Here is a 27,015-nt window from a genome sequence, read left to right as displayed (position 1 = left end):
TCCAATTCCCGAGTCCAAATCATTTATGTAAATTGTGAACAGTGGTCCCCAACACCGATCCCTGTGGAACACCACTTCCCACCTTTTAACACTCTCTGAATGAAGAGGTTTCTCCTAAATTCCCTTTTGAATTTATTAGTGACTATCTTATATTTATGACCTCTAGTTTTGGACTCCCTCACAAGTGGAAACATTTTCTGAGTAGCCACCCTTAATCCCTACTTTCTTTTCTGTTTTGTAGCCAGCTTGCTATCCATTCTGCTGCTATTTGTCCCAACCCCACACGCTCTGACTGTAGTCATGAGTCTACTATGCAGTACCTTATCGAAGGCCTTTTGAAAATCCAAATATATTACATCTACTCCATTACCCTTATCTACACTTTGTTACTTCATCAAAGAATTCAATAAGATTGGTCAAACATGACCTTCCTTTTCGAAATCCGTACTGACTACTCTTGTGTATTTTCATTTTCTAGATGTTTTTCTAACATCTGATGTGATTGTGCTGTCTCAGCAGTACCTTGAAAGGCTACGCATACCTCCTGCAGTTGTGCACATTAAGTGGGTACTCAGTCTCATTTGGAGAGTCAGAATATTATTCTGTTTGAATGCATCAGGCCATTTGGTGTAGGGTCAATCGCTATTGTTATGAGGACTCAGTGTAGACTGCCACGGGTACCAGAGAATCTGAGTGACCTCAAATTGATCCTGTAGCATCATAGAGTGTAGACCATAGTCAAGGGATGCAAAATCAGCCAATGCCTCACTCCTCAACTCCCAGCTGTTAAAAGAGCTACAGGTAATATATGGTGATGAAAATGGGCAAATTAATAGGTTCGGCAGTCAAAGAAAAGCTTCTTTTGCAGCACATGCTAGTAATGCAAACATCAGTGGCATTATTCTTCGATAATTGCTGTACAACAAAATAGATTCTAAATAAGGATGTTGTATTACCTTGGAGATAAAGCTCTTGTTCGTTCATTCTCTCTCCGTCTTCGTTCTAGAGATCTACTTTTAGCTCTTCTGGGTGGGGACATATTCCGTGAGGGAGACTGACTTGGTTTAGGTACACGATCATTAATAATAGGTGATCGACTGTGTTTGGACGACTTTTCGCGATGCTTTGGAGATAGGCTTCTCCTTTTAGGAGAAAGTGCAGGCTTCCTCAACGGCGATCGATTCTCCTTTCCAGAAGGAACATCTTTAGATGGAGACTTAACAGATTTTTTTTCTTTTTCCATTTCAGATTTTCTAGATTTCTTCTCGCGGTCTTTCGATTTGGATCTCTGACTTCTGTCTCCCGACTTACTCCTTTTCACCGGGGGAGATTTAGATTTTCTATTTCGCTCCCTCGTTTTGCTTTCATTTGTTATAGTTTTTCGATCCTTTGACCTGGTCCCATCTTCTGTGGGAGTTGATTTTTTATTCTTTTCTTGAGATCGTCTTTTAGTCGATGTTGGAGACTTTGCTTTTTCTCCAGACTTACTGCTTTTGATGGGACTTTTTGATCGCTTCCGCTCATGTGATTTACTCCTTGTTTTTTCTTTCTCTTTTCTGTGTTCTGAACTCACCCTACTTTTCTTTTTCTCCGATTTAGTGTGTTTAGTCCGGTCTTTTGATCGGCTTTTACTTCGCCTCTTTGAAACAGGCCTAGATTCTATAGGTTCCCGTTTAACTTTGTTGTCCCTAACGGGTAATATTTCAGAAACATCACGACTGGATGCAACTCTTTCACCATTGTGAGTCTTCTCATGGATTTCCCCCTCCTCCTCAGAGTCAGACACATAACCCTGTAGAATTAAGCCCATGCCGGATTGAACCTTCCCTCCCATTAATTCACTGTCCAATTCAGCTTTTATCATTGCCCTCTGTTTCTCCAAGTCCTCCAGAAGAGCATAATCATCAAATTTAGGTCTTTTTATTGAGTGATCATCATCCTTCTCAAAGCCCTCATTCTCTTTCCTTTTATGCTTTTTATGCTTGTGTTTGTGCTTATGCTTTCGCTCCTTGTCATCTTCCAAAGAATGCTTATGCTTCTTGTGTTTACTCCGATGCTTGTGTTTCTTTTTCTTGTGTTTAATGGATTTGCCTGGAACGGTACTTGGATCTCGATTTTCACCCGACACTTCTCCATTCTCCTCGTTTCCACTTTTTTCAGATGAATCTGCAGCTTCCTGACTGCAAAAAAAAAAATGTTCAAAATATGGAAACAATGAGGAAACTGTATCAGCAAAAAAGAAAACCACAGAGTTCACTTTCAAAACAAAGTACTCATTGCAATTATATGGTAGTGATTTCATTTTTGCTTTGTATGGGGAACCCCTCCAAATATTGACACAGCCCAGGGACCACTGTCCTGTAAGTAACCTAATAAAAACAGGAGAAAAGTATAGTACAAAATTCAGGACATTCTACTTGTAGCACTGTCTAGGCCTGGCCTAGAAAGGAAGAAATGTGATGACCATGCAGACCCCCTAGGGTTCTTGAACTCCAGTTTGAAAATCTATGCAATAAGGAATTGGCTCAAAAACAACCAGTCTTTAGCTACAATCCTCTACCACATTAACCAGCAACTGAGAATGGACAATTTTTGCCTACAATCATGTCAAACTCTGCGCACAGCATAATAAAGGTTGTGTGTTTTGAATCCAATCCCTCTGCTTGAGTCAGTGAAGATGCCGGTGATGGACTGGACTATAACTTGGTGTAAATTATAGTCCAGCAATTTATAGACTGGACTATAAATTGCTGGACTATAACTTGGTGTTGTAAAATTGTTTACATGAGTCAGTGAACAAAGGGGAGCCGTGCTTAGATCCATCCAGAGCACCTTCTCCCCCCAAAAAAGATACACGTTTTGTCTTTATTTTTCTGTTTATTGGGATTCAAAGAAAAGCATAGAGCTATAAATGGAATTGCACAGAAATTTCTGCACCATATTCTGGGTACTTATACTGTTGACTTAATTTTTCTTGCAGCTTGTGGTTCAATTTGACATTATTTAATTCATTAAAAAATAAAATATATGAAACAGCAAAGATTTTGTCTTGGAACTTTAAGGGAGGTTGATTTTTTTTGAACTATCCATCCCCAATGATTGTCCCTCTGTCACCTGAGTGGTCCAATCATACACAAGGAAACTATGTAACTTAAATACACACACACACACACACACACACACCTATAGTCCTGCTCACAGGAGTTCAGAGGATATATTGTTTCATAAATTGAAGAACTTCATACCATGTAAAGTGTAGGAGTATGCTCCTTCAAGGCTACAAAATCTAAATGCTGTTACTGCTGGTGAGTTCATACAGACATCAATTGAGACTTCAGACATTCTTGCTACTTTATTTTGTTTCTGAAGAGTTCCTTTGTTTCCTTATACTTTTCTTTAAGTGTGACGGACAAGAAACGTATGCTTTTTTATAATATATAGATTAGTAGATCTCCCGTGGCATTGTTCATGTTGAGTCAGAGGATACGATCTCTCTTGATATTGCTGGTTCGAACTGTTCTTTCGGCTGGGTGATTGTGGGTGGCATGGCAGGGAAGGTTGCCAGTGCCCACTATATTTTCTGGTGGCAGGTGTGGGATGGTACAAGAATCTGGCCAGTGCAGCGGGGATGCAGATGACTTTTGGGCTGTTGGTGGTGGCTGGTGGAAAGGCAGGAGCAGGAGTATGAAAGTCCAGCTTTAAAGAGCAAATAGCACTGTTTAATAATAATGTTTTGTTAAGCAGGAAATCTGTGGAGAGAATCTATTCTCTCTCACGTGCTTATCCAGCTTCCCTTTCAATGCACCCTCTCAATACCCAGGATGCCAAGCTACCACTAACCACTGCAACCCCGTTCTTAGTGCCGCCAGGATCCCGAGGCCCTGGCCACCCTCATCCTCCCATCTGAACCTTGAGCTGCCCTTGGCCAGAAGCGCCACAACTCCTCCTACCACCGAGGACGTCACCAGCCTAAGCCCCCTCATGCTTTCCAATAGCCCTGCATCTTCCCTGGCCCGATCCTTGGTCTGGTTCCTTGCATAACTAAAAGCTGCTTCCTGCAAAAATGATTTTAAGTGCATTAAAATGTAATTATTATCGCTCCAGTCTTATCTTCAAGATGGCCAACCGAGGAGCAAGAGAAAGAAGCGCTTTTGCAAAGGCCCATTTGAGACGAGGGCAGGGGGAGGGTGTAGTCGTGCCTCTCCCAGGGAACGGTCAAGAAAAGGGAGGCAGTAGGTACCAGCGGGGACGCCCTCAAATGGACTAGAGACTGCAGAGGGTGAGAGAACTTTTGGAACTGCCAGGAAAGGGGGGGGGGCACGCTCACAAAGGGATAAAAGGCGGCTTGGATGTTATGGGAACCAGTGCTGCTGAGACAACACCAAAACCCCATTAAAGATAATTCAATTTTTTTTTTAAAACTCACTTGAAGACTGCAGTGGCCTGAAGCTGATCACTACCACGTCACCTAGGTGGGAAAAGGATGGAGGAGCTCTTTAGGTACCTAACAGCTCCACATATCTCAGAGACTAAGTAATGCTGAAAGAACTTGACAGAAATAGGAATAGGCAAATGGTACTTGAATGGTATCAGGGATGCGAGACTTCAGTTACATGGTGAGACTAGAAAAGCTGGGATTGTTCTTAGAACAGAAGATTAAGGGGAGATTTAATACAGGTTCAAAATCATGAAGGGTTTTGATAGAGGAAACAAGGAGAAACTGTTTTCAGTGGCACAAGGGTCAGTAACCAGAGGACACAGGTTGAAGGTAATCGGTAAAAGAACCAGAGACGAGATGAAATGTTTTTACGCAGCGAGTTGTTATGATCTGGAATTCACTGCCTGAAAGGGTGGTGGAAGCAGATTCAATAATAACATTCAAAAGGGAATTGAATAAATACCTGAAAGGGAAATATTTGCAGGGCGATGGGGAAAGGGCAGAGGAGTAGGACTAATTGGATCGCTCTTTCAAAGAGCCAGCACAAGCATGATGGGCTGAATGGCCTCCTTTTGTGCTGTATCATTCTATTACAGGAGTAGGTCATTCAGCCTCTTGGACTTGTTCCGCTACTTTATTAGATCATGGCTGATCTGTACCTCAACTCCATTTACTCATCTTTGCTTCATATCCCGATACGCTTACCTAACAAAATTCTATCGATCTCAGTCTTGAAAATTTCAATTGACCCAGCATCCACAGCCTGTTGGAGAAGTTCCAGATTTCCACTACCCTTTGTGTGAAAAAGCATGACAGACATTGCCGTGATACAAGTGTGACTGTGACAGAAAAAAAAGCAAAGGAAGAAGCGTTACAGGAATTTAAGTCTTACATAACTGAATTGTGTGCTTGCACAAGGCTTTTAATATGCAAATTTGATACATACACTAGCAGATCTCCCGGTATTTCTGGTAGCAAGTTAATGTGCTGCATTGTAAGGGCAATTGTGTTATGCCACATAGCGCACATGCTTTATTGTGCCACAGTGTACTGTTAAGACCATAAACTCTAATTGCTAAGTAAAATCGGTTCAGATAGGATTAATTGTTTAATCAGGGAATTTTGCAGATTGGAATGTACTGGTCAACTACAGGTCAGAAGAATAGCATTTTAAGCCTGTTTTACCTCTAATGAATTGCAACACCTGTGCTTGCTAAAGATCCCATTTTGAATATTAACAGATATATAACGAAATGAATGGATATTTAAATTCTAGGAGTTTTACTGCTGTCGAAGAAAAACAATTATCTTGCTATGTGTCAAGTTCTTTATTACTCTTATTTTTCCTGCATACATTGTACCCATGTTGTTGGGTATCTAGCTCAAATCCAATGTGAAATGGAGTGGTATTTGCAAAAGTTATTTTAAGGTCTGATTTTGTAAAACTTATTGCAACACACAAACTCCTTTTGCATCTCGGTTTCAGGCCCATTTTCAAGTGTTATAATGAAAAAATTGTAATATTTATACAAGAGAAAAGAAATCTTTCATAGTAGACTATTTCCCCCAATTTCTTAATTATCCCCCTCGTGTGTTTTCATTTAATATCTTCCTCATATTCCACAACACAAGGGAGTAGACTGGGCCAGTGAACTTTCCTTTCCTATTTTATATCCCATCATCGAGGCCGTTCTCCAGGTAGTTTTAACTAAGATCAAGAATCTTCCGTGTGGGGAACTGTTAACCAGACGCCACCATCCCAGGGTATGTCAGTACATTAACTACACAACCAGGACCACTGCAGCTGTGGCCTGAATTCAACATGCAGATACAAATGCAGCTCTAAAATGCTTTTGGCAATTAAGTCTTTACTCATCATTGCCTCAAGTAACTAAGTAACTGGCAAACCATAAGCAACTTTGTTGTAACTACCTTCTCTAGAAATTTGAAGCAGACCACCTAGCATGATAGGTCTAGAGTCTGAACCAATTCATTACTGACCACTGGAAAGCAGATTGGTTGACGTACAAGACTGTAGTTTTCAACTGCTAATCAAGGCATTAGTGTCAAATTGCACTTGCACACACACTCACTTTCAGCACCATTCATTTAGCATCCGCCTGACGGTTTAACACTTTTACTGTTTTAATACTGAGCTGGTTAATGTATGATAAAGATTCCAGATATGTGTCACCTTTATTGTGCCTCTCCAAACAAGTACCTCTGCCAGGTAATGGGCAGGTATATTTTAAACAATTTTACAACACCAAGTTATAGTCCAGCAATTTTATTTTAAATTCACAAGCTTTCGGAGGCTTCCTCCTTCCTCAGGTAAATGTTCAGGAGCTCCTCGAAGCCTACGCATTTATACATATAGAACAATACATGGTGTTTACAGAATGCCCCTGCAACTGCCCGTTGAAATAAAATAAAATTGCTGGACTATAACTTGGTGTTGTAAAATTGTTTACAATTGTCAACCCCAGTCCATCACCGGCATCTCCACATCAGGTATATTTTAGAGCTAGATGAATACCACCAATCTGTCACCAATTGAAAAGCAGAAGTCTAGTTAATATATTCCTCACATTATACAATAAAAACCAGTAATACAAAAAAGGACAAAACTGAGCAGTCTTACGTACAACAACTTGCATTTATATAGCACCTTTAACATAGTAAAAGGTCCCAAGGCGCTTCATAGGGGCGTTCCCAAACAAAATTTGACACCGAGCCACAAAAGGAGATATTAGGACAGGTGACCAAAAGCTTTGTTGAAGAGGTAGGTTTTAAGAAGCATTTTAAAGGAGGAGAGGGGTAGAGAGGCGGAGGAGTTTAGGGAGGGAATTCCAGAGCTTAGGGCCTGGGCAGCTGAAGGCACGGCTGCCAATGGTGGAGCGATTAAAAATCGGGGATGCGCAAGAGGCAAGAATTGGAGGAGCGCAGAGATCTGGGAGGGTTGTAGGGCTGGAGGAGGTTACAGAGATAGGGAGGGTGGGGCCTTGGATGAAAACAAGGAATGAGAATTTTAGGAGAGACGACTAAAAGCTTAGTCAAAGAGGTGGGTTTTTAAAAGGAGGAGAAGATTGTGGATAAGTGGATAACTAAAGAAAGAATAGGGCCTATTAGAGGCCAAAAAGATAACCTGTGTGGAGGCAGAAGAAGTTGGTATGGTTCTTAATAAATACTTTGCGTCTGTCTTCACTAAAGAGAGGGACTATGCAGACATTGTAGTTAAGGAGGAGTATGAAATATTGGATAGGATAAACTTAGTGAGAGAGGAAGTATTAAGCAGATTAGCATCTTTGAAAGTAGATAAATCACCAGAACTGGATGAACTGTATCCCAGGCTGTTAAAAGAAGCAAGGGAGGAAATAGTGGAGGCTCTGACCATCATTTTGCACTGGATACAGGTGCGGTGCCGGAGGACTGCTAACGTTGTACCATTGTTTAAAATGGGAGCGAGGGATAGACCAAGTAATCACAGGCCAGTCAGTCTAACCTCAGTGGTGGGCAAATTATTGGCATCAATTCTAAGGGACAGGATAAACCGTCACTTAGAAATGCACGGAGTAATCAAGCAGTCAGTACGGATTTGTTAAGGGAAGGTCGTGTCTAACTAACTTGACTGAATTTTTTGAGGAGGTAACAAGGAGGGTCGATGAGGTTAGTGCATTTGATGTAGTCTACATGGATTTTAGCAAGGCTTTTGACAAGGTCCCACATGACAGACTGGTCAAAAAAGTACAAGCCCATGGGATCTAAGGGGGAGTGGCATGTTGGATCCAAAATTGGCTCAGTGGCAGGAAGCAAACGGTAATGGTTGACAGGTGTTTTTGTGACTGGAAGGCTGCTTCCGGTGGGGTTCTGCAGGGCTCAGTACTAGGTCCCTTGCTTTTTGTGATATATATTAATGACTTGGACTTAAATGTAGGGGGCATGATTAAGAAGTTTGCAGATGATACAATAATTGGCCGTGTGGTTGATAGTGAGGCGGAAAGCTGTAGACTGCAGGAAGATATCAATGGACTGGTCAGATGAGCAGAAAAGTGGCAATCTGGAGAAGTGTGAGGTAATGCATTTGGGGAAGCCAAACAAGGCAAGGGAGTATACAATAAATGGGAGGATACTGAAAGGTGTAGAGGAAGTGAGGGACCTTGGGGTGCATGTTCACAAATCCCCGAAGGTAGCAGGACAGGTAGATAAGGTGGTTAAGAGGGCATACGGAATACTTTCCTTTATCAGCCGAGGCGTAGAATATAAGAGCAGGGAGGTTATGCTCGAACTGTATAAAACATTAGTTTGGCCACAGCTTGAGTACTGCATACAGTTCTGGTCATCACATTATAGGAAAGATGTGATTGCACTAGAGAGGATAGAGAGGAGATTTACAAGGATGTTGCCAGGGTTGGTGAATTTTAGCTATGAGGAAAGATTGGATAGGCTGGGGTTGTTCTCTTTGGAACATAGGAGGCGGAGAGGTGATTTAATTGAGGTGTACAAAATTATGACGTGTCTAGATAGAGTGGATAGGAAGGACCTATTTCCCTTGGCAGAGGGGTCAATAACCAGGGGGCATAGATCTAAAGTGATTGGTAGAAGGATTAGAAGGGAGCTAAGGAATTTTTTTTCACCCAGATGGCGGTAGGGGTCTGGAACTCACCGCCTGAAAGGGTGGTAGAGGCAGAAATCCTCAACTCCCATTTATTGTGTACTCCCTTGCCTTGTTTGGCTTCCCCAAATGCATTACCTCACACTTCTCCAGATTGCCACTTTTCTGCTCATCTGACCAGTCCATTGATATCTTCCTGCAGTCTACAGCTTTCCTCCTCACTATCAACCACACGGCCAATTATTGTATCATCTGCAAACTTCTTAATCACGTCCCCTACATTTAAGTCCAAATCATTAATATATATCACAAAAAGCAAGGGACCTAGTACTGAGCCCTGCAGAACCCCACCGGAACCCCAACTCATTTAAAAAGTACCCGGATGTGCACCTGAAGTGCCATGGCCTACAAGGCTACAGACCAAGTGCTGGAAAGTGGGGTTAGGCCGAGTGGCTCATTTTCGGCCAGCACAGACACGATGGGTCGAATGGCCTCCTTCTGTGCCATAAATTTTCTATGATTCTAAGTGGAGTGGGGAAGGAAATTCCAGACTTAAGGCCTAGATGGCTGAAGGTACGGCAACCAATTGTGAGGCTATGGGATTTCGGGATGCATAAGAAGCCAGAGTTGGAGGAACGCAGATTCCCGGAGGGTTGGAGAAGGTAACAGAGACAGAGAGGGGCTAGGCCATGAAAGGATTGAATGAAAGGATGATAATTTAATTTGGGAGGTGTTGGAGGACCGGGAGCTAATGTAGGTCAGCAAGCACAAGGGTGATGTGTGGATGGGACAGTGCAAATAGCAGAGTTTTGGATGAGCTGAAGTTTATGGAGGGTGGAAGATGGGAGGTGAGTCAGGAGAGCATTGGAATAGTTGAGTCTGAAGGTGTCAGACATGGATGAGGGTTTCAAGCAGCAGATGGGCTGAGGCAGGGGCAGAGACAGGCGATGTTAAAGTTTGTGATGGAGGGGATATGAGGTTGGAAACTTAGGGTCAACTAGAACACCATGATTGCGAACAGTCTGATTCAACTTGAGACAAAAGCCAGGGAGGGAGTTTGTGGCAGGGTCTGAAGAAAATGATGCGGATCTTCCAAATGTTTAACTGGAAGAAACTGCGGCTCAGCTAGGACAAGATGTCAGACAAGCAGTCTGACCACACAGAGGTAGTAGAGGAGTGAAGTGAGGTGGTGGAGTGGTAGAGCTGGAGGAGGATGGCGTGGTTGTCCATGTCAAAGGCTGCAGAGAAGCCAAGAAGGATGAGGAGGGAAAGTGCATCGTGGTCAGTCACAAAGGATGTAATTTGTGACTTTGATCAGGGCTGATTCAGTACTGTGGAGGAGGTTTGGCTTGATGTGCAAAGGGAATGCGACAGAGGCAGCTGAATGGATGGTCTCAATCTTAGTGACAAAGAAGTTCATGAGCTCAGACTAGCACATCTGTTGTACTACTGATCATTCTAAGTCAGAGGACGCAGCATTTTACAAGTACAGGAACATTATACACAGGCAGTTTCCATTATAAATGTGGACATTGGAAGGAAGTTCATGCAGACTGTAGGCTTTTAATATATTAAAGCTAAGAAAGACTTGCATTTATATAGCGCCTTTCATGACCTCAGGACTTCCCAAAGCACTTTACAGTCAATTATGTACTTTTGAAGTGTAGTCACTGTTGTAATGTAGGAAACGTGGCAGCCAATTTTGTGCACAGCAATATCCCACAAACAGCAATGTGATAATGACCAGATAATTTGTTTTAGTGATGTTGGTTGAGGGTCCCCGGAGAGAATTCCCCTGCTCTTTTTCAAAATAGTGCCGCGGGATCGTTTACATCCACCTGAGGGGGCAGAAGGGGCCTTAGTTTAATGTCTCATTTGAAAGACGGCACCTCCAACAGTGCAGCACTCCCTCGGTACTGCACTGGAAGTGTCAGCCTGGATTTTGTGCTCAAGTCTCTGCAGTGGGACTTGAACCAACGACCTTCCGACTCAGAGGCAAGAGTGCTACCGATTGAGTCACAGCTGACAACTGATAAGAACAGACACTCACACTTGCAGTCTGATATCAGAATTAGCAGGCCAAGGAGTGAAGGCTCTGTGAAGCACATTGGACATGCTGAACAAAAGCATGTTCTTTTGTTTTAACTACTTGCTAACTGTATGCCGAGCTTCCCAGCAAATGTTTTTTTTACACTGAAGTTAAATAAGAGACCAGTTCCTCTAGTAATATATATTTTATTGTAGGACTTCCACTAAACAGTTCTCCATTTTACTTAGATAAATTTGTTCAAAAGCCTTTAATAAAAAAGGAGTGACATCACAGGAAGGACATAAGTTACCATTTACTTCAACTGTTCCCATGTCAACGAGATACTAAGCTGCAAAAGTTCTTTGAAAAATTAGAGCATTTAAACAACTCTGATTTATGTGATAGTTTAAAACAGAAAAGTGAAAAAGAAAAGTTTAGCAATTCTGGTTATACCATACTCTCTTCTAAACTGGTTCACAGTCTATTAGACCAAACATCTATTTTGATAACATTTACCCTGTATGCATTCTTCTCTCCCATTGGATTATTGTCAAAATCATCTAAAATTGAGTCTGCATTATGGGTAATCCTAAAAGTGTGCTGCGACCCCAGAGAAACATTTAACATTTAAAGAACAAACATGCATTGATATAGCGCCTTTTAAATCATCATCAGGAGATCCCAAAGTGCTTCACAGCCAATTAATTACTTTTGAAATTGTTTATAGGCAAACATGACAGCCAATTTGCATAAAGCAAGGTCCCACAAACAGCAATGAAATAAATGACAAGTTATTCTGTCTTAGTGGTGTTGGTTCCGGGATAAATGTTGGTCAGGACACCGGGAAAATTCCTCTGCTCCTCTTTGAATACTGTTCTAGGATCTTTTACTTCCATCTGCGCAGGTGGCGGGGACCTTGGTTTAATGTCTCAAACAAAGAACACCTCCAACAATGCAGCATTCCCTCCATACTACAATGAAGTATCCTACTTCATGATTGTTTGACACACATACACACACAAATAAATTTCACCTTTCTTCTTCGCAACTCTCCCCTAATAAAGTTCTCTGTAAACAGTGTATAAATTGTAAAAATCAGTGAAACTAACTTTCTGCAAGAATATCATAAGTGTCTTGTTTGAGGCCCTCTCTGGAATGCTGCACCATAGAGTGTTAGAATGAACGTCTGTAATTGCAACTCCCCACAGCAAACTCCTGATTTTACCACTGTGGCAATTGTCAGCTGCCAACCAAAGGGAGGGATACCCCCACAGGAAGAGGACAAAACACCTACAATATAAATCATTTATTAAATATAGTTTTATTTTAATGTGCCCTTCTAATTTCTGTATGGAAGCTGACATAAACATGCAGCCTGTGTATTCCCCGTCTTCCTTAGAAGAGGAGGTAGAACAGTGCTGAATCCCAGCTCAATGAATATCCACAACTAGACCCGCAAATTTTCCAAAGGCCACAGGTTAAGGGGAAGTGGCTGCAAATAGGCTCCCAGACTGTAAGTTGAGAACAACTGATATAAGAGTGTTTATTTAGTACTTTTGTACATTTTATATATTTTACTCAGACCACTGCCACCAAAAGCTTCTTCCTCACTCCGAATGTCCTTCCTCACATAAAACTTAATTAAATAAAACCTTGTATTTATTTTGATGCATTTACTCAGTGTTAAGCTAAACATTTTAAGTGTTTCTTAATGCCACAGTACCACTAAGCTGCACTCCCTCAGATATTCTCTACAAGTCTCCTGTCCTCGTGGTGCATTAATATACAATGATGTAACGATGATATGTTGAGAATTCCCTGATTGCACTGCAAGTTTATCCAGTGAGTAGCTCAGACACACAAGACCAAGAAAGTGCTCAGGTTTGAGCAATTACCTAATCTCAGCCAGGGCAATAATAGGGGTGCTACAATTGGCCTAGCCTCTGGGTTTGGGGAGGAAAATCAATCAGGGTTCTTGATCAATATCCAGGGACACCTGGTGGAAGTACACGTGATGGTTAAGCAAGGACACAATCAGCCTCAGCTGTGATGCTCCCATGGTAAAGTAGGCATTTTATAGTCACTTTGGCATGGTACCAGAGGGCAACTGATGCTCATGGAACCGTAACTTAGCAAGGAATCAACGCCTTCAGGACAGAAAACTGAAATGTTACCTGTTCACGGTATTACTTCAACATTTATGGATTATGCTGCAGAACACCCGTTACTTTGAAACACTCCCTCACATTATGACATGTTTACCTTGCTACTATATTTAGCCAGTATTTGATGTTTATATGTCAGTTATATTTATTCAGATGCAGCAGAAGAATCTAGTGCCTTGTTTTACATTCTCTCAGTTTACTAAATGCCTGTCACTAGGTGTTTGATTTGAGTGAATCGAGACCATTTCACAGCATAAGCACAATCCTTTGGAATTCAGGGTTGTACAGTCTCTGACTCCAAATATAGTGGATGGAAGTAAATACTAAAGGAAGTGACATCATGTTCAAATCTTCTTTAAAAACAGTAATAAAAGCCCTGAAGGCACACCTTCCTGCAAAATGCACACATTTTGCCCCATAGGTTTCCAAATCCTGCAAAACGGTGGTGTGCATGTAATTGTTTATTATCCGCCCCTGTTAGCATGGACATTTTTCCTTTTTGTTTGGGGATGGGGAAGGGGGTTGGAAGATGTACTTTTGTCTATATTTCTGATGCCAATTATAATGGATCAGAAATTCTCCACAATTAAATTGAGAATTTCATGATAGCAGGTATTTAAAAAGATACGTAATTTCCTCTTTTTTGAAGAAGAAAACTAACTAAACTTCCCGAAGGAAAACTTGTTGCTTTTTCTACACAAAGTTAAAAACATTCCCACTACATTGGCAAAGTATAAGAAAGATAAAAAAAATTCCAATGCTTGCACAGGAAGAGAAATAATCAGGATACTGTTGCAATGCAATATTTTTTGAACTCAGCAAAATGAACAGAGACAGCAATTGTGAAGCTCTTCAATTCAGAAAACAGCACTTGGGAACCCTGGGCAAGAGCTTCAGTTATTTCACACATGACTGCATTGATTTTCTATTGTTGCGCGTTTGGTCTGAGCACTGCAAACATTCAGTTTTTAAACTGAAAATGTGGCTTAGAACTACAGAACTTTGGAACACAGGACTTGAGTTCTGCATCTTTTAAAATGGAGAAAAATCACACTTCTTAGAAATGGATCTAACCTTAGCACGTTTATGCTACAGTACTAACCAGCTTGAAACAGGGATGATCAACTGATGTCTACCATGACATCGGGATAGGAATAAAGGGCAACTGCCAAATGTTGACTCAAATTGTAGCTGTAAATTGTACACCAGATTTTCTCTGTAGTCCTCCTAGCACCAGAGCTTAAGGGCTAAATGGCTGAAGACATTGCCGCCAATGGTGGGGCAAAGGATGTCAGGGATGCACAACAGGCAAGAATTGGAGAGTTGTAGGGCTGGAGGAGGTTACAAAGATAGGAAGGGGCAAGGCCCTGGAGGGATTTGAACACTAGGATAAGAATTTTAAAATCGAAGTGTTGGTGGAGCAGAAGCTAATGCAAGTCAGGGAGCACAGGGGTGATGGGTGAACAGGACTTGGTATGAATTAGGATATGGGTAGCAGAATTTTGGATGAGCTCAAGTTTAGGGAGGGTGGAAAGTGGGAAGCTGGACAAGAGGGCATTGGAATAGACCAGTCTGGAGGTAACAAAAGCATGGATAAAGGTTTCAGCAGCAGATGAGCTGAGTCAGGGGTGGAGATGGACGATATTATGGACAAGGAAGTAGGCGGTCTTGGCGATGGACAGGATATGGGGTTGGAAGCTCAGCCCAGGGTCAAATAGGATGCTGAGGTTGTGAATGGTCTGGTTCAGCCCGAGATAGTAGCCAGGGAGGGGATGGAATTGGTGGCTGGAGCCAAAGACATTGAGCCAGAAATTGCTCTTGAAGTAACGGAGGAGGTCAACAGTGCTCTCCGTTTTTAATGGCAAATTGAAGGAGCAAGTTCCCACAATTGCACACGCGCAGTGAAACGCGGAAAACGTGAGCTTGCTCCTATTGGTACGCCAGCAACTTGACAGCTTCGAATGAAAAGGCCTTCGCATGCTGCAATCAGAGAAATCGTTGAAAAATCACAAACTTGCTCATCTTCTCAACTGGAAAGTAACTAATTACACCAAACATGTACGCTTGAAAATATCAGGTCTAAACTAGGTTTTAAAAGCACGGTTAGTCTTAAAGACTGCCAAACAACTAAAAATTAAATATTTTGGAGTCTCATAGTACTCATTATAATTTTTTGGTCATTAAAGAGTTAAAAATTATTTTTTTTTTCTTTTACTCTTCTGTATCTTTAGTTTAATTCAATTATTTCTTTGGCTTTTTAATAAAAACATTTTTTTACGACAATGAAATCCAGAATACTAACTTTAAATCAATGAAGTCTGCTCGAGCAATGCAGCCTGATTCTGTGGGCGTGACTTCTCTTACTGACAGATTTTGTGGGCATGTCTTCTATCCTCACAGACTGTTCCATGCATGTCAACTCACGCCTAGAGGCTGGGTTGATAGCGCACAATTTTTTTTTAAAGTTCAAAATCATGCAATTTGACGCCACAGGACCCGCAGTAAGTATTTTCGTTCATTTAATTTGCAGGAGCTGCAGTAAGCGTTGCAATGCCGCTGAGCGAGATTTCTGGCCCAACGGCTTTGGTCTTCCCAATATTTAACTTAATTTAGTTTAATTCTTAATGTAAAAATGGAGGAGACTTCGGCTCATCCAGGACTGGATGTCAGACAAGTAGTCTGACAGCACAGAGGCAGTAGAGGGGTGGTGGGTAGGTAGAGCTGGGTGTCTTCAACAAACATGTGGAATCTGATGTGTTTTCGGATGATGTTGCTGAGGGTCAGCATGAAGATGAGAAATAGGAGGGGGCCAAGGATGGATCCTTGGGGGATTCCAGAGGTAAAGGTGTGGAAGCAGGAAAATAAACCATTGTTAAGATTCTCTGGCTATCAATTGGATAGGAAAAAGTGGAACCAGGCGAGGTCAGTCCCACACAGCTGGAAAAGAGAGACACTACAGGAGAACGGTGTGGGCAACCGTGTTAACGGTGTAAGACAGGCCGAGAAGGATGAGGAGGGAAGTTTGGCTTGGTGGGCTCAGAGAAGGAAGAGAAGCGGCAGAGGCAGCTGAACGGATGGTCTCAATCTTAGTGACAAAGTCGTCTATGAGCTCCTCACACTTGTTGTTGAGGTGAGGGTGGAGAAAAGAAGTCAGGGGTTATCTTTTCATTCCAGGATGATCCTGGAATAGTGAGCGGTTTTGGCAGAGGAGAGCAGAGCTCAATAGTGCTTGATGTGGTCCAGCCAGATCTGGCGATGAATGGCTAAACCAGTTGTGCATCATAAACGTTCAAATCTGCATACCTGGGACTTAAGGGAGTGTAGATGGGGGCCGTACCAAGGGGAACAACCAGGGTGGAAGAGAGTAAGGTTTTTACTAGGGACAACGGCAAAGGTGTAGGTGATTGAGCAGGTCAGTAGCTCAAATATCGAGGCCAATGGAGGGCCAAAGGCTAGACAGTTGGGAGTTTTAAAGTGCTGTTATAAATGACTTGGGGAAGAGTTTAATCCAGGGGTAGATGCAGGAGGAAGTGCAGTTGGAAGGGAGAAGTGAATGGTGCAGGTTATAGAGATGGTCTTGTCTGTGATTAAGACGATGGGAATAGAGAGTCCATGTGAGATGACAAGGTCGAGAGGGTGGCCGTGAATATGGGTAGGAGAGTTTATATGAACGGAGAGGTTAACGAAGGACAGTGATTATTGATCCGCTGGCAGAGTCCACAGGGTCAACGGTGGGAGGAATGAGGTTGGCAAGTGCTCAGTGGGAAGTTCGGTGAGAGAGTAGGTTGGCGCAATTGAGGTTGCTGCTCGAAAGGCGGCAGCAACAAATTCAAATGGAAACCGGCACTGAAGAATTTAGTTGTAGGAGTGAGTTTGCCCTATTTCTAGTTATTGCAGGATACATGCAACTGCAAAAAAAAGAAAAATAAGACCATTCCTGGGGAGGGAGAGAAGAGGGGAGGACTGAGTAACTGCAACTCATGCAGTAGAGTGCAACCACCTAACAGGTGATACTTACCAGTAGAAATGGAGACTTTTGTTCAGATCTATGATACATTTTGGGAAGAAGAATGAAGAGAGGCAAATAAACTAAATGGTACAACTTTAAAGGGGGGAATGCATGAACAGAGACCCTCTAGGGGTTCATATACACAAATCTTTGAAGATGATAGGATAAGTTGATGAAGCTGTTAAAGCATATGGGATCCTTGGCTTTATAAAGGCATAGAGTACGGTAGCAAGGAAGTTATGTGTAACCTTTATAAATCATCAGTTAGGCCTCAGCTAGAGTATGGTGCCCATTTCTGGGCACCACACTTTAGGAAGGATGTCAAGGCCTTCCAGGGAGTGCAGAAGAGATTTACCAGAATGATACCAGGGATGATGGACTTCAGTTATGTGGAGAGACCGGAGAAATTGGGATTGCTTTGCTTAGAGCAGAGCCAGTTAGGGGGAGATTTAATAGAGGTGCTCAAAATTATGAGGGGTGTTGATAGAGTAGATAGGGAGAAATGGTTTCTACTGGCAGGTGGTTCGGTAACCAGCGGACACAGGTTTAAGATAATTGACAAATTACCAGAGAGGAGATGAGAATTTTTTTTTTTTTAAAACGCACTGCCTGAAAGGGTGGTAGAAGCAGATTCAATTGGGCACTTTAAAAAGGCAACTGGATATACTTGAAAAGGAAAAATTTAAATCACTGCGGAGAAAGAGCTCTTTCAAAGAGCTGGCACAGTCATGAAGGGCTGAATGGCCTCCTTCTCTGCTGTAAGATTCTATGAAAGTATTATGATAATGCCAAACCTGTTTTTGTTCCCTTATTTAACTACAACATGCTTGTCTAATGTCATAGCAATGTAAAAAAATCATGTATGCCAGAAGCAGGAGCAAGATCTTGTCTACTGTATGACATCACTGAAAAAGATCTTAGTATTTTGCAATGCAATCTAATTCTGATGATGTTTTCATAATGTTGGTGAGACTTGATTTATCTTCTCTCATGCCTATCAGTAGTACCCAAAGTCCTGGTTTTCCCAGCAACCAGCTGCATATTTACTTAGTGCATTATTTTGGAATACAAAATTGACCTTAAAACCTATACCTGCTTTAAACCTGTAACATGTCTTTTTTTAAAAAGTCTCCTTCAACTGTATTGCTAATCCAAAGTGGGTCAAGCAAAACAAACAGAAGTAATTCTCAAAGTCAATTATACAGTAAGCCACCCATCAAAAGCTTAGCTTAGTGTATGATAGTAAAAAATTAGTATGTATATATTTTGTGGCAGGAGTAGAAAGAAGAAATACACTTAAAACAGTTTTGATGCTTACTGCAAATGTCAGTTGTAGTGTAGAATGATTCAAATAAACTGGATAAACAGATTACATTTTATCACGGTTAAATTTCACGTAGTCCATATACAGTCCCCACCACAAACTGCCCATGTTTAAATCGGGAAAATATCGAAAACCAATTTCCATTATTGTTGATTACAAAGTCACTGCGCCAGCTATTTCAGGCAGAAACAGATGTTCAGGAAGTACTGTGCACCTTATTAAGGTGTACTTCTAAGTAATTTACATGCAATAATCCAACCAAGCAGTTCAGGCACAGCTAATCCAACCAGCTTTTTATAATAGATAATTTTTATCTTTGGTATTTGTTCACTATGCACAGGTTCTCGAAGGATATTTGTTCTGTCCATTTCAAGGTTTAATTAATGTCAGAACTTTTTGATCATGTAAACCATCCAACACATATAGCGAGCACGTGTTAGCACCAACGCGCCTACTATAAGCGATGGATATTGTATTCTGAAAAGAAAATGTGCTTCACAAATATACAACGAATGAAATGGAATTAAATTAGTATACGGATAATTTTGAGATAATTTTACATTGACATTTTGCCAGAGCAGAGCTCAAGTGAAGACCCACAGCCCCCAAAGCACAACTGCTTTTTACCTCTCCCATCTCTCTCCAGTCCCATGTTGGAAGACTAATAGAAGTTGATTTCCAGACTTCCATGGAAAGTTGGGCCCTGAGTGTGGTCAGCAGTCTACCCTCTTTGTATTAGAGTGCCTTGATCATGACAGTACTGCTCATCTGCCATTACAGATACTCTTATCAATGTAAATGTGCATATAGAAAGTAACATGGTAATGATAGTAAACAAGTAACTTTCAGTGTCTAGGTAATGTCAAAGGAATTAAAACAGTGAACAGAATGCTATGATATATAACTAGAACAGCAGAGTTCACATCTATGCAATGTCTTTTCAACGTACTTGTTAGACCAGACTTCGGACTGTTGCGTTCAGTTCTGGCAATTTTTCCACAAATATTGTATATATGCTTTGGAAAAGGTGCAGCGCAGAATAGCAAGACTGATTCCAGGTGTAATGGGGATAAGCTATGAGGAAAGATTAAGAGAAACTCAAACTAGAAAGGCTTAGAAAGAAAGAATTTGGGAGGAGGAACAACCTCATAAAATATTAAATGGGGAGCTAAGGTAACCCCAGAGCATTACTTCAAAGTAATTCAGGGGGTGTACGGTCAGAGGACTAATTTAAATTGGTGAAAAGAAACATATCAGATGCACTTCTTACTCAAAGAGTGATAAACTTGCCAGGCAGTCGTAAAGATAAAAATATGGAGAATGTTTAAAATACAGTTGAACGCTATGAGTGTTACAGTACTAGACTAATGAGTTCAATGCATGAATGGCCTTTTCTTATCATTGACTTATCTTATGTTCTTAGAACCAGAAAAACATTTCAAACTTTATTAAGGAAAACTCAGATGTTGTAACAGTGTGTTAATCAGTATACTGCACTTTACTTGTATTAGAAGATATTTATGTACACATATTGTATATTAATATATATTTATTGTATCTGCAATAATATTGAATCTTGCAATTACAAATAACTAATGTTTTATTTTGAAACCTAAAGATACTTATGAATGGATGATTTAAATGAAGTGGATCTCCTACATTGTCTGAAAATTCAAATAAAAAAACCTTAAAAGTGAGTAGTTTTAAAATTATTGAGTAGTAAAACCTTTGTTGAATGCAGATAAGAACTTGAGCAACAGGGAAATTTCACCCCATTTTCTGTACCTCCTTTGAGATTCCATACAGCTGTGTTTATATGCATAGCCATGTGAGGGAAGGTGGGGGGGGGGGGGGGGGGAAGAAAACTCACTTTCTAAAATATGCCACTTCCAAATGTAACTGATTGATCTACATAAAAACTGCCCAATGTACCAAGAACTTTCTCTGGTAGCCAAAATTTGTTTTAAAATGTTACTATTACAGTACTGTGCAGTTATTTATGGTGTTATTCAAGTGCAGTCCTCAGTACTATAGTTAGAAACAGGAATGTGAATACCAATTTAAGATAAATTTGAGTGTTATAGCTGCTGAAAGCAAAAAAAAGTTACTTGCATTATCCATCTTTAACTTAATCATAATCTACAAGCTTCCTCACCACCCATTTTTCTTAAGTGCTCGACCACTCAACCTATTCCATGTTGCAAATATTACTGTATTAAAATTCCCTTTTAAAAATAACCCAAGCTTCCTCTGACTTTCTACACTGTTTGAAGGTACTACATTTGTTTTATAAGGAAGATTTCACACAAGAATTCAACATTCTTAATCGATTATGAGACCCCCCCCCAATCTCGGTTCCCACCTCCTGAAAGTCATCCAACACCATACAATCAATAGCTGAGTTACTGTAACAATCAACTCATATTGCCATAAAACAAGTAACAAGCACTCCATGATCCATCATATGCACAAGAAACAAAACATAAAAACACGGATTGCAATGTTTGTACTATTATTCCAGTGCCTGGGAAAGCAAGTTGCAAGCCTATCAAACCACCTCCCGTTTGTTTTTGTTCCATCTCAACAAATAGGAATCAAACAGAAGGAGAAATGCTTAGTTTCAAAATTTCCACAATTAAACTTTAATTCAGCAACGTACTGCTAGTACCACATAGATACTACATTGTAGGCTAAAGAAAAGATCAGAAATGTACCCCCACTTGTCTCTTGTGCTGATTGGATTAGGCCAAACCCAGCAACAACTGAACTCCCAACAGCAGCTTCTGAAGACAGATAAAATGGGGGTAACATTTTTAATAGTGACAGATATTTGTAGATCCCAAAATTTAATCCATGGATTATGAAGTTCTAAAATCAAAATTGCTTCAAAATTCACCAGAACAAACCACCTTCCAAAGTAATGTAAATTCATTAGAATCTATTTCTAGATGAGAAAATCAAGAAACTCCTTTGCAGGAATGAAAGATCCATAGTTCAAAGATTGCAGATTCATGAGGTTTCTTTTTCCACAAGTGAAAATACCTCAAATTTGTTGTCATTAAGATTTTGTGGGTACCCAGCAAACAACTCCAAACAAAGGTATCCCAAATAAAATGAATTACTTTGTTATAAATTAAAAGGAAGTCATAGACAAGGTGATTGGACACAAAACAAGTAAATCCTCAGGAGTGCCGAGACATACTAGGAGTTTTGTGAAACAATGACAATCATGTGGGAGACAGTGGACATAGAGGAGGTAGAAGATTGGGAACAGGCTAATGTGGTGCCCATATTGAAAAAGGGTGCCAAAAAAGACATGGTGCAAGGGCAGGAAACAATCAGTACCCATTAGTGAAGTTATGTCAGAGTGGGGAGAAGGGGGAAAACAGAGGATGTTATGTCAATGTGGAGGAGGGAGGGAAGGGGGGAGAAAAGCAAGGGAAAGTGCTCACTGGGCTGCCTCAGAGCTCAATGCTGGGACCATCACTTTTCCCAATTTACATCAATGACCTGGATTCATATACTCAATGCAAAGTGGTCAAATTTGCAGATGTTACCAAACTATGAGAGGCAGTGGAATTGGAGAAGGCAGTTCAGATACTACAGAATTGTAAAATATGTAAGTGGGCAGAGCAAAGGCAGATGAAACTCAATGCAAATAAATGTAAAGTACTGCATAGAGGAAGAAAAAAATACACAATACACATAATCCATGTATGGTGTTGAAATAACTACAGGTGAAGCCCAAGACCTGAGAGTCTTTGTAGACTCAATGCCAAACATGTCCAATCTGTAATTATCTTGTGATCTTTATAAACAAATTCTCAAACATGCAAAGCTGCTAAATATTAGGTATTTTGTGACCAGTGAAATACTAATTCATGCTCAGAGTAACTGACATATCTCACCAGTGAAGTACAGGCTTCTCCTTCCCAAATGTTGAAGACTTATAACTCACAGGCACAACCTTGTACACCAATCATATTTGAAACTCATCACCCTGTTTGTTAGATGAATGAATATTCTATCAAATCTTAGCTCAGTCATGAATTCTGTAACACACTGTCTTACTTTCACAAGATTGAACATTATTTATGAAATAGAAATATGCAGTTGTGGAAATGCACATCACTGGATAAGTTAAAAAATAAAAGTTAACAGCAAATCTAAAAATCACATTTTACAATAAAATATTGAATCTTGCATTCGTTATAATTGCTGTTTCTAGCAATTTCGGGCTTCAAAAACGCGCAGAATGTGTTTTAAAAAGCAGAGTAAAAACAATGAGAATTTCCATAATTGTGGAAGCTATTTCCACACACACAAACTTATTTTATATGACCATGGTCTGACGAAGCATTAAAAGCACCTTGACACATGGGGAGGAGATTGGGTGTTTACAAACACACTGGGGGGGGGGGGGGGGGAATTGACCTTTTAAAAAAAATACAAAGCTGAAATTTTTTTCATAATGGAAAGTCAGAATGGACAACTCTGCTTGCCCAAGTATTAAAATACTAAAATGTCAGCTTGGCTCCATTTGTAGCACTCTTGCATGAGTCAGAAGGTTATGGAACACAAGGGAGAGAATGCTATATTGCTGGAGGTGCCACCTTTCAGATGAGAAATTAAACTGAGACTCTGTCTGCCTCTTCCAGTTGACACAAAAGATCCCATAACACTACTTGAGTGGGAAATTCTTGAGTGTTCTAGCCAATAATAGTCTTTCAACTAACACCACAAAAAAACCCCAGATTATCTGGTCATTCATTCATTTGCTGAAACTGGCAACAGTGTTTGTGTATGTAACAGCAGTGACTGCACTTCAAAAATAACCCATTGCTTTAAAGGACATCATGAGGATGCAATATAGGAACATTTAATACAAGTTGTTTTTGTTTACTTATGTGGATTATTGTTCCAAATTGTCAGTATTTCCACATATTTAGAAAGGTGCAACTTTAGAAAAATAATCTAAATATTCTATTATAACTCACTACACTCTATAATTAGTCCAGTGAACAGACTCATAGGTCAAAGTGAAAAAAGGCAAGCTGGCCACTTTAATTTACTTTAAACAAAGTAAATTAACTTTCCAGTACAAAACACACAAGAGATCGTCACAAAGTAGGATAAAATAATCAACAGACAGGATAATCAATTCAGAATGAGGGGAAGTTGCAGGATGAATAAATCGACAGGCAGGATAATGAAATAAAAACAGAAAATGCTAGAAACACTCAGGTTAGGCAGCATCTGTGGAGAGGAAGGATAATAAATTTAGAATTGAGGGAGCAATTAATTGGGGAGGGGGGGCGAATAAAATAGGGAGGGAATATTATAGGAGGGAATAAGTAAAAATAGAGCTATCCCCTCACCGTGTCCCCTCCAAATACAACAAACAGTTTGGCCTCTGATGCTCACATGCCGAGTGAGGCCCAACAGCCGTTTCACCTCAAAAGCGCCGGCCGCACAGTATGACTTTCAGCGGCTGGTGGAAACTTCTTGCACCCAGAACCAAGCCGAGCAGTGGAAAAGACGCGCGGCTGCGGATGGGAGCGGGGAGAAGGCCAGCCGCGGCGGCCTATGTGGACCAGGCCGCACGTTATTATTTAAACCACAAACAGCGCGGCCACCACATACCGGCTCCCACTCACTCACTGACTCTCACTCACACGAGGTTTAACGGCAGCTTTGTTTATAATCGCGACCGCTAAATCAATTCGATTCGCGTCGACGCTGAACGCGGGCAACTCTCTTACTCTTCCTCCACGGTGGCCGTGAGCCGCTCGTTCTTGCTCCAGTCCTCCTCCTGGTCCTGGTTGTGAACATCCGCCATTTCACCGGGGCCGTCTCTCACCATCCGCTCCGCTCTGCCCTGCCACTTTCCCACAATGCAACCGCTCGCCCGCGCACGCGCGCCCAACCCAGCGCGCAAGCGCACAGAGACGGCGAGCGCTGGGAATGAAACAAGAGCGAGTGGGCAGATAGCCAATCAGGGTTGTGTGTACTCTCTGCATGGAGTGAACCTGTTGATTGCTATCTCTCTCTCTCTCTCTCTCTTAATTTTAAGAGGTTAATTTAGAATCCGCCATATTTTAAGATTTTATGCACATAACAATCGAATAAAAAGAAACTGGAAGTCACGAAATGAGAACTAATGGGACTAAACAGCCCACACATCCCCTGGACCTGATGGCCTACCTCCGAGGGTTCTAAGAGAGGTGGCTGCAGGGATAGTGGATGCATTGGTTGTGATCTTCCAAAATTCCCCAGATTCTAGAACGGTCCCAGTGGATTGGAAGGTAGCAAATGTAAGGAGGGAGAGAAAAAACAGGGAACTACAGGCCAGTTAGCCTGGACACCAGTCATCAGGAAAATACTGGAATCCATTATTAAGGAAGTGGTAACAGGGCACTTAGAACATCATAATATGATTAGGCAGAGTCAACATGGTTTTATGAAAGGGAAATCATGTTTGACAAACATTGGAGTTTTTTGAGGATGTAACTAGCAGGGTAGATAAAGGGATGTAGTATATTTGGATTTTCAAAAGGCATTCGATAAGGTGCCATATAAAAGGTAGCTACGCAAGATAAGGGCTCATGGGGTTGGGGGTAATATATTAGTATGGATAGAGGATAGGGTAACGGACAGAAAACAGAGAGTAGGGATAAACAGGTCAGTCTCAGGTTGGCAGGCTGTCACTAGCGGAATGCCACAAGGATCAGTGCTTGGGTCTCAGCTACTTACAATCTATATTAATGACTTGGATGAGGAGACCGAGTGTAATGTATCTAAGTTTGCTGACGATACAAATGTAGGTGGGAAAGTAAGCGGTGAGGAGGACACAGGGGCTCAATTTTAAAACCGAGCCGGGAAGGGGGTGGGAGGTCAAATTGAGGTCGGGAAACCCATTAGTACGGGTTTCCCAGACATCCTTACGGGAGACCAGCCAGGGAGAGGACATGTTCAGGTAAGTCTTTGTTTGTATGGATGGGGGGGGGGGTCATGGGTAGGCACAGGGGGCATAGGTTGTCAAGGGGGTTGTGAATCATGGGAGATGGGATTGCGGATCAGTCATGGTGGGGGTGGGGGGGGTGTCGGGTGTCATCTCGGGGGGGTCCACAATCGTTGAGGGGGAGGATCGGAGGATTGGAGTGGGGGGTAGGATTAGGGGTCGGAGAATCTGGATTGGAGTTGGGGGTCCGTGATTGGGGGGTGGGAAAAAGTTCCGCGATCGGGAGTCAGGTGTCCGCAATCGTTGTGGGGGGTAGTTGTAGGTAGGCTTGTTGGGCCTGGGGGAAGCACTCCTGCTCCTCCGGGCCCACAAGTTGTGCCTTTAACGTGGTGTAAAATAGAAGTCCTGGGAATCCCGGCCCCCTGGGGTTGAAATAGGGAAGTTCAGAAAAATGGAGCCTCAGAGCCTCCATGAAAGGTTTCAAGGCCTGACCTGCCTTCTGGGAGCAGATGGTCGCCCGCCCCTGTGTAAACCGGAACTAGGTGGGTTGGAGGCCAGTCTGAAATGGTGGCAATTTTCAATGCCGCCACCCCCCCCCGGCCCATATAGACAGGTTAAGTGAGTGGGCAAAAAGGTGGCAGATGGAGTATAATGTTGGGAAATGTGAGGTTATTCACTTTGGTAGGAAGACTAGAAAAACAGAATATTTTTTAAATGGTGAGAAACTATTAAATGTGGTGTTCAGAGAGATTTGGGTATCCTCGTACAAGAAACACAAAAAGTTAGCATGCAGTTGCAGCAAGCAATAAGGAAGGCAAATGGCATTTTGGAGGGAGTTGGAGTATAAGAGTAAGGAAGTCTTACTACAACAGTACAGACCTCACTTGGAGTACTGTGTACAGTTTTGGTCTCCTTATCTAAAGGAAGGATATACTTGCCTTGGAGGCAGTGCAATGAAGATTCACTAAATTAATTCCTGAGATGAGAGGGTTGTCCTATGAAGAGGGGTTGAATAGATTGGGCCTATACTGTCTGGAGTTTAGAAGAATGAGAGGTGATCACATTGAAACATAAGATTCTGAGGGGGCTTGACAGGGTAGATGCTGAGAGCTTGTTTCCCCATCTGGAGAGTCTAGAACTAGAGCGCATAGTCTCAGGATAAGGAGGCAGCCATTTAAGACTGGGATGAGGAGGAATTTCTTCATAGAGGGTTGTGAATTTTTGCATTTCTCTAAGCCAGAGGGCTGTGGATACTCAGTCGTTGATGATTTTCAAGATTGAGATAGATAGATTTTTAGACTCTAAGGGAATCAAGGGATATGGGGATTGGGTGGCAAAGTGGAGTCGAGGTCGAAAATCAGCCATAATCTTATTGAATGGCGAAGCAGGCTCGAGGGGCCGAATGGCCTTCTCCTATTTCTTATGTTCTTAAAACAAAAATTTATGCAAAAATATAGCAGGCATGTGACCAACTGTA

The 27,015-nt window shown here is 41.6% G+C and overlaps 1 protein-coding gene across 2 annotated transcripts in view; it reads right to left on the bottom strand.

Annotated features, from left to right (window-relative positions):
• The window catches only part of LOC137337920 (serine/threonine-protein kinase PRP4 homolog), a 71,924-nt gene extending 47,462 nt beyond the window's left edge, over positions 1-24,462 (bottom strand). For both annotated transcript variants that reach the window (XR_010966613.1, XM_068001774.1), the window contains exons 1-2: positions 24,340-24,462; positions 957-2,180 (exon numbers count right to left, since the gene is read on the bottom strand). Coding sequence is in view for 1 of the 2 variants with exons in the window: in XM_068001774.1 (XP_067857875.1) it covers positions 957-2,180; positions 24,340-24,440 (1,325 nt within the window). In the remaining variant the exon portion in view is untranslated. The remainder of the gene's footprint in view (positions 1-956; positions 2,181-24,339) is intronic.
• Between the last annotated feature and the right edge of the window lie 2,553 nt (positions 24,463-27,015).

Source organism: Heptranchias perlo, chromosome 2 (genome assembly GCF_035084215.1).
Source record: "Heptranchias perlo isolate sHepPer1 chromosome 2, sHepPer1.hap1, whole genome shotgun sequence".
Lineage (NCBI taxonomy): Eukaryota > Metazoa > Chordata > Chondrichthyes > Hexanchiformes > Hexanchidae > Heptranchias > Heptranchias perlo.
The sequence above is the reverse complement of the archived record's forward strand: the minus strand, read 5'-3'. Positions and strand labels throughout refer to the sequence as shown.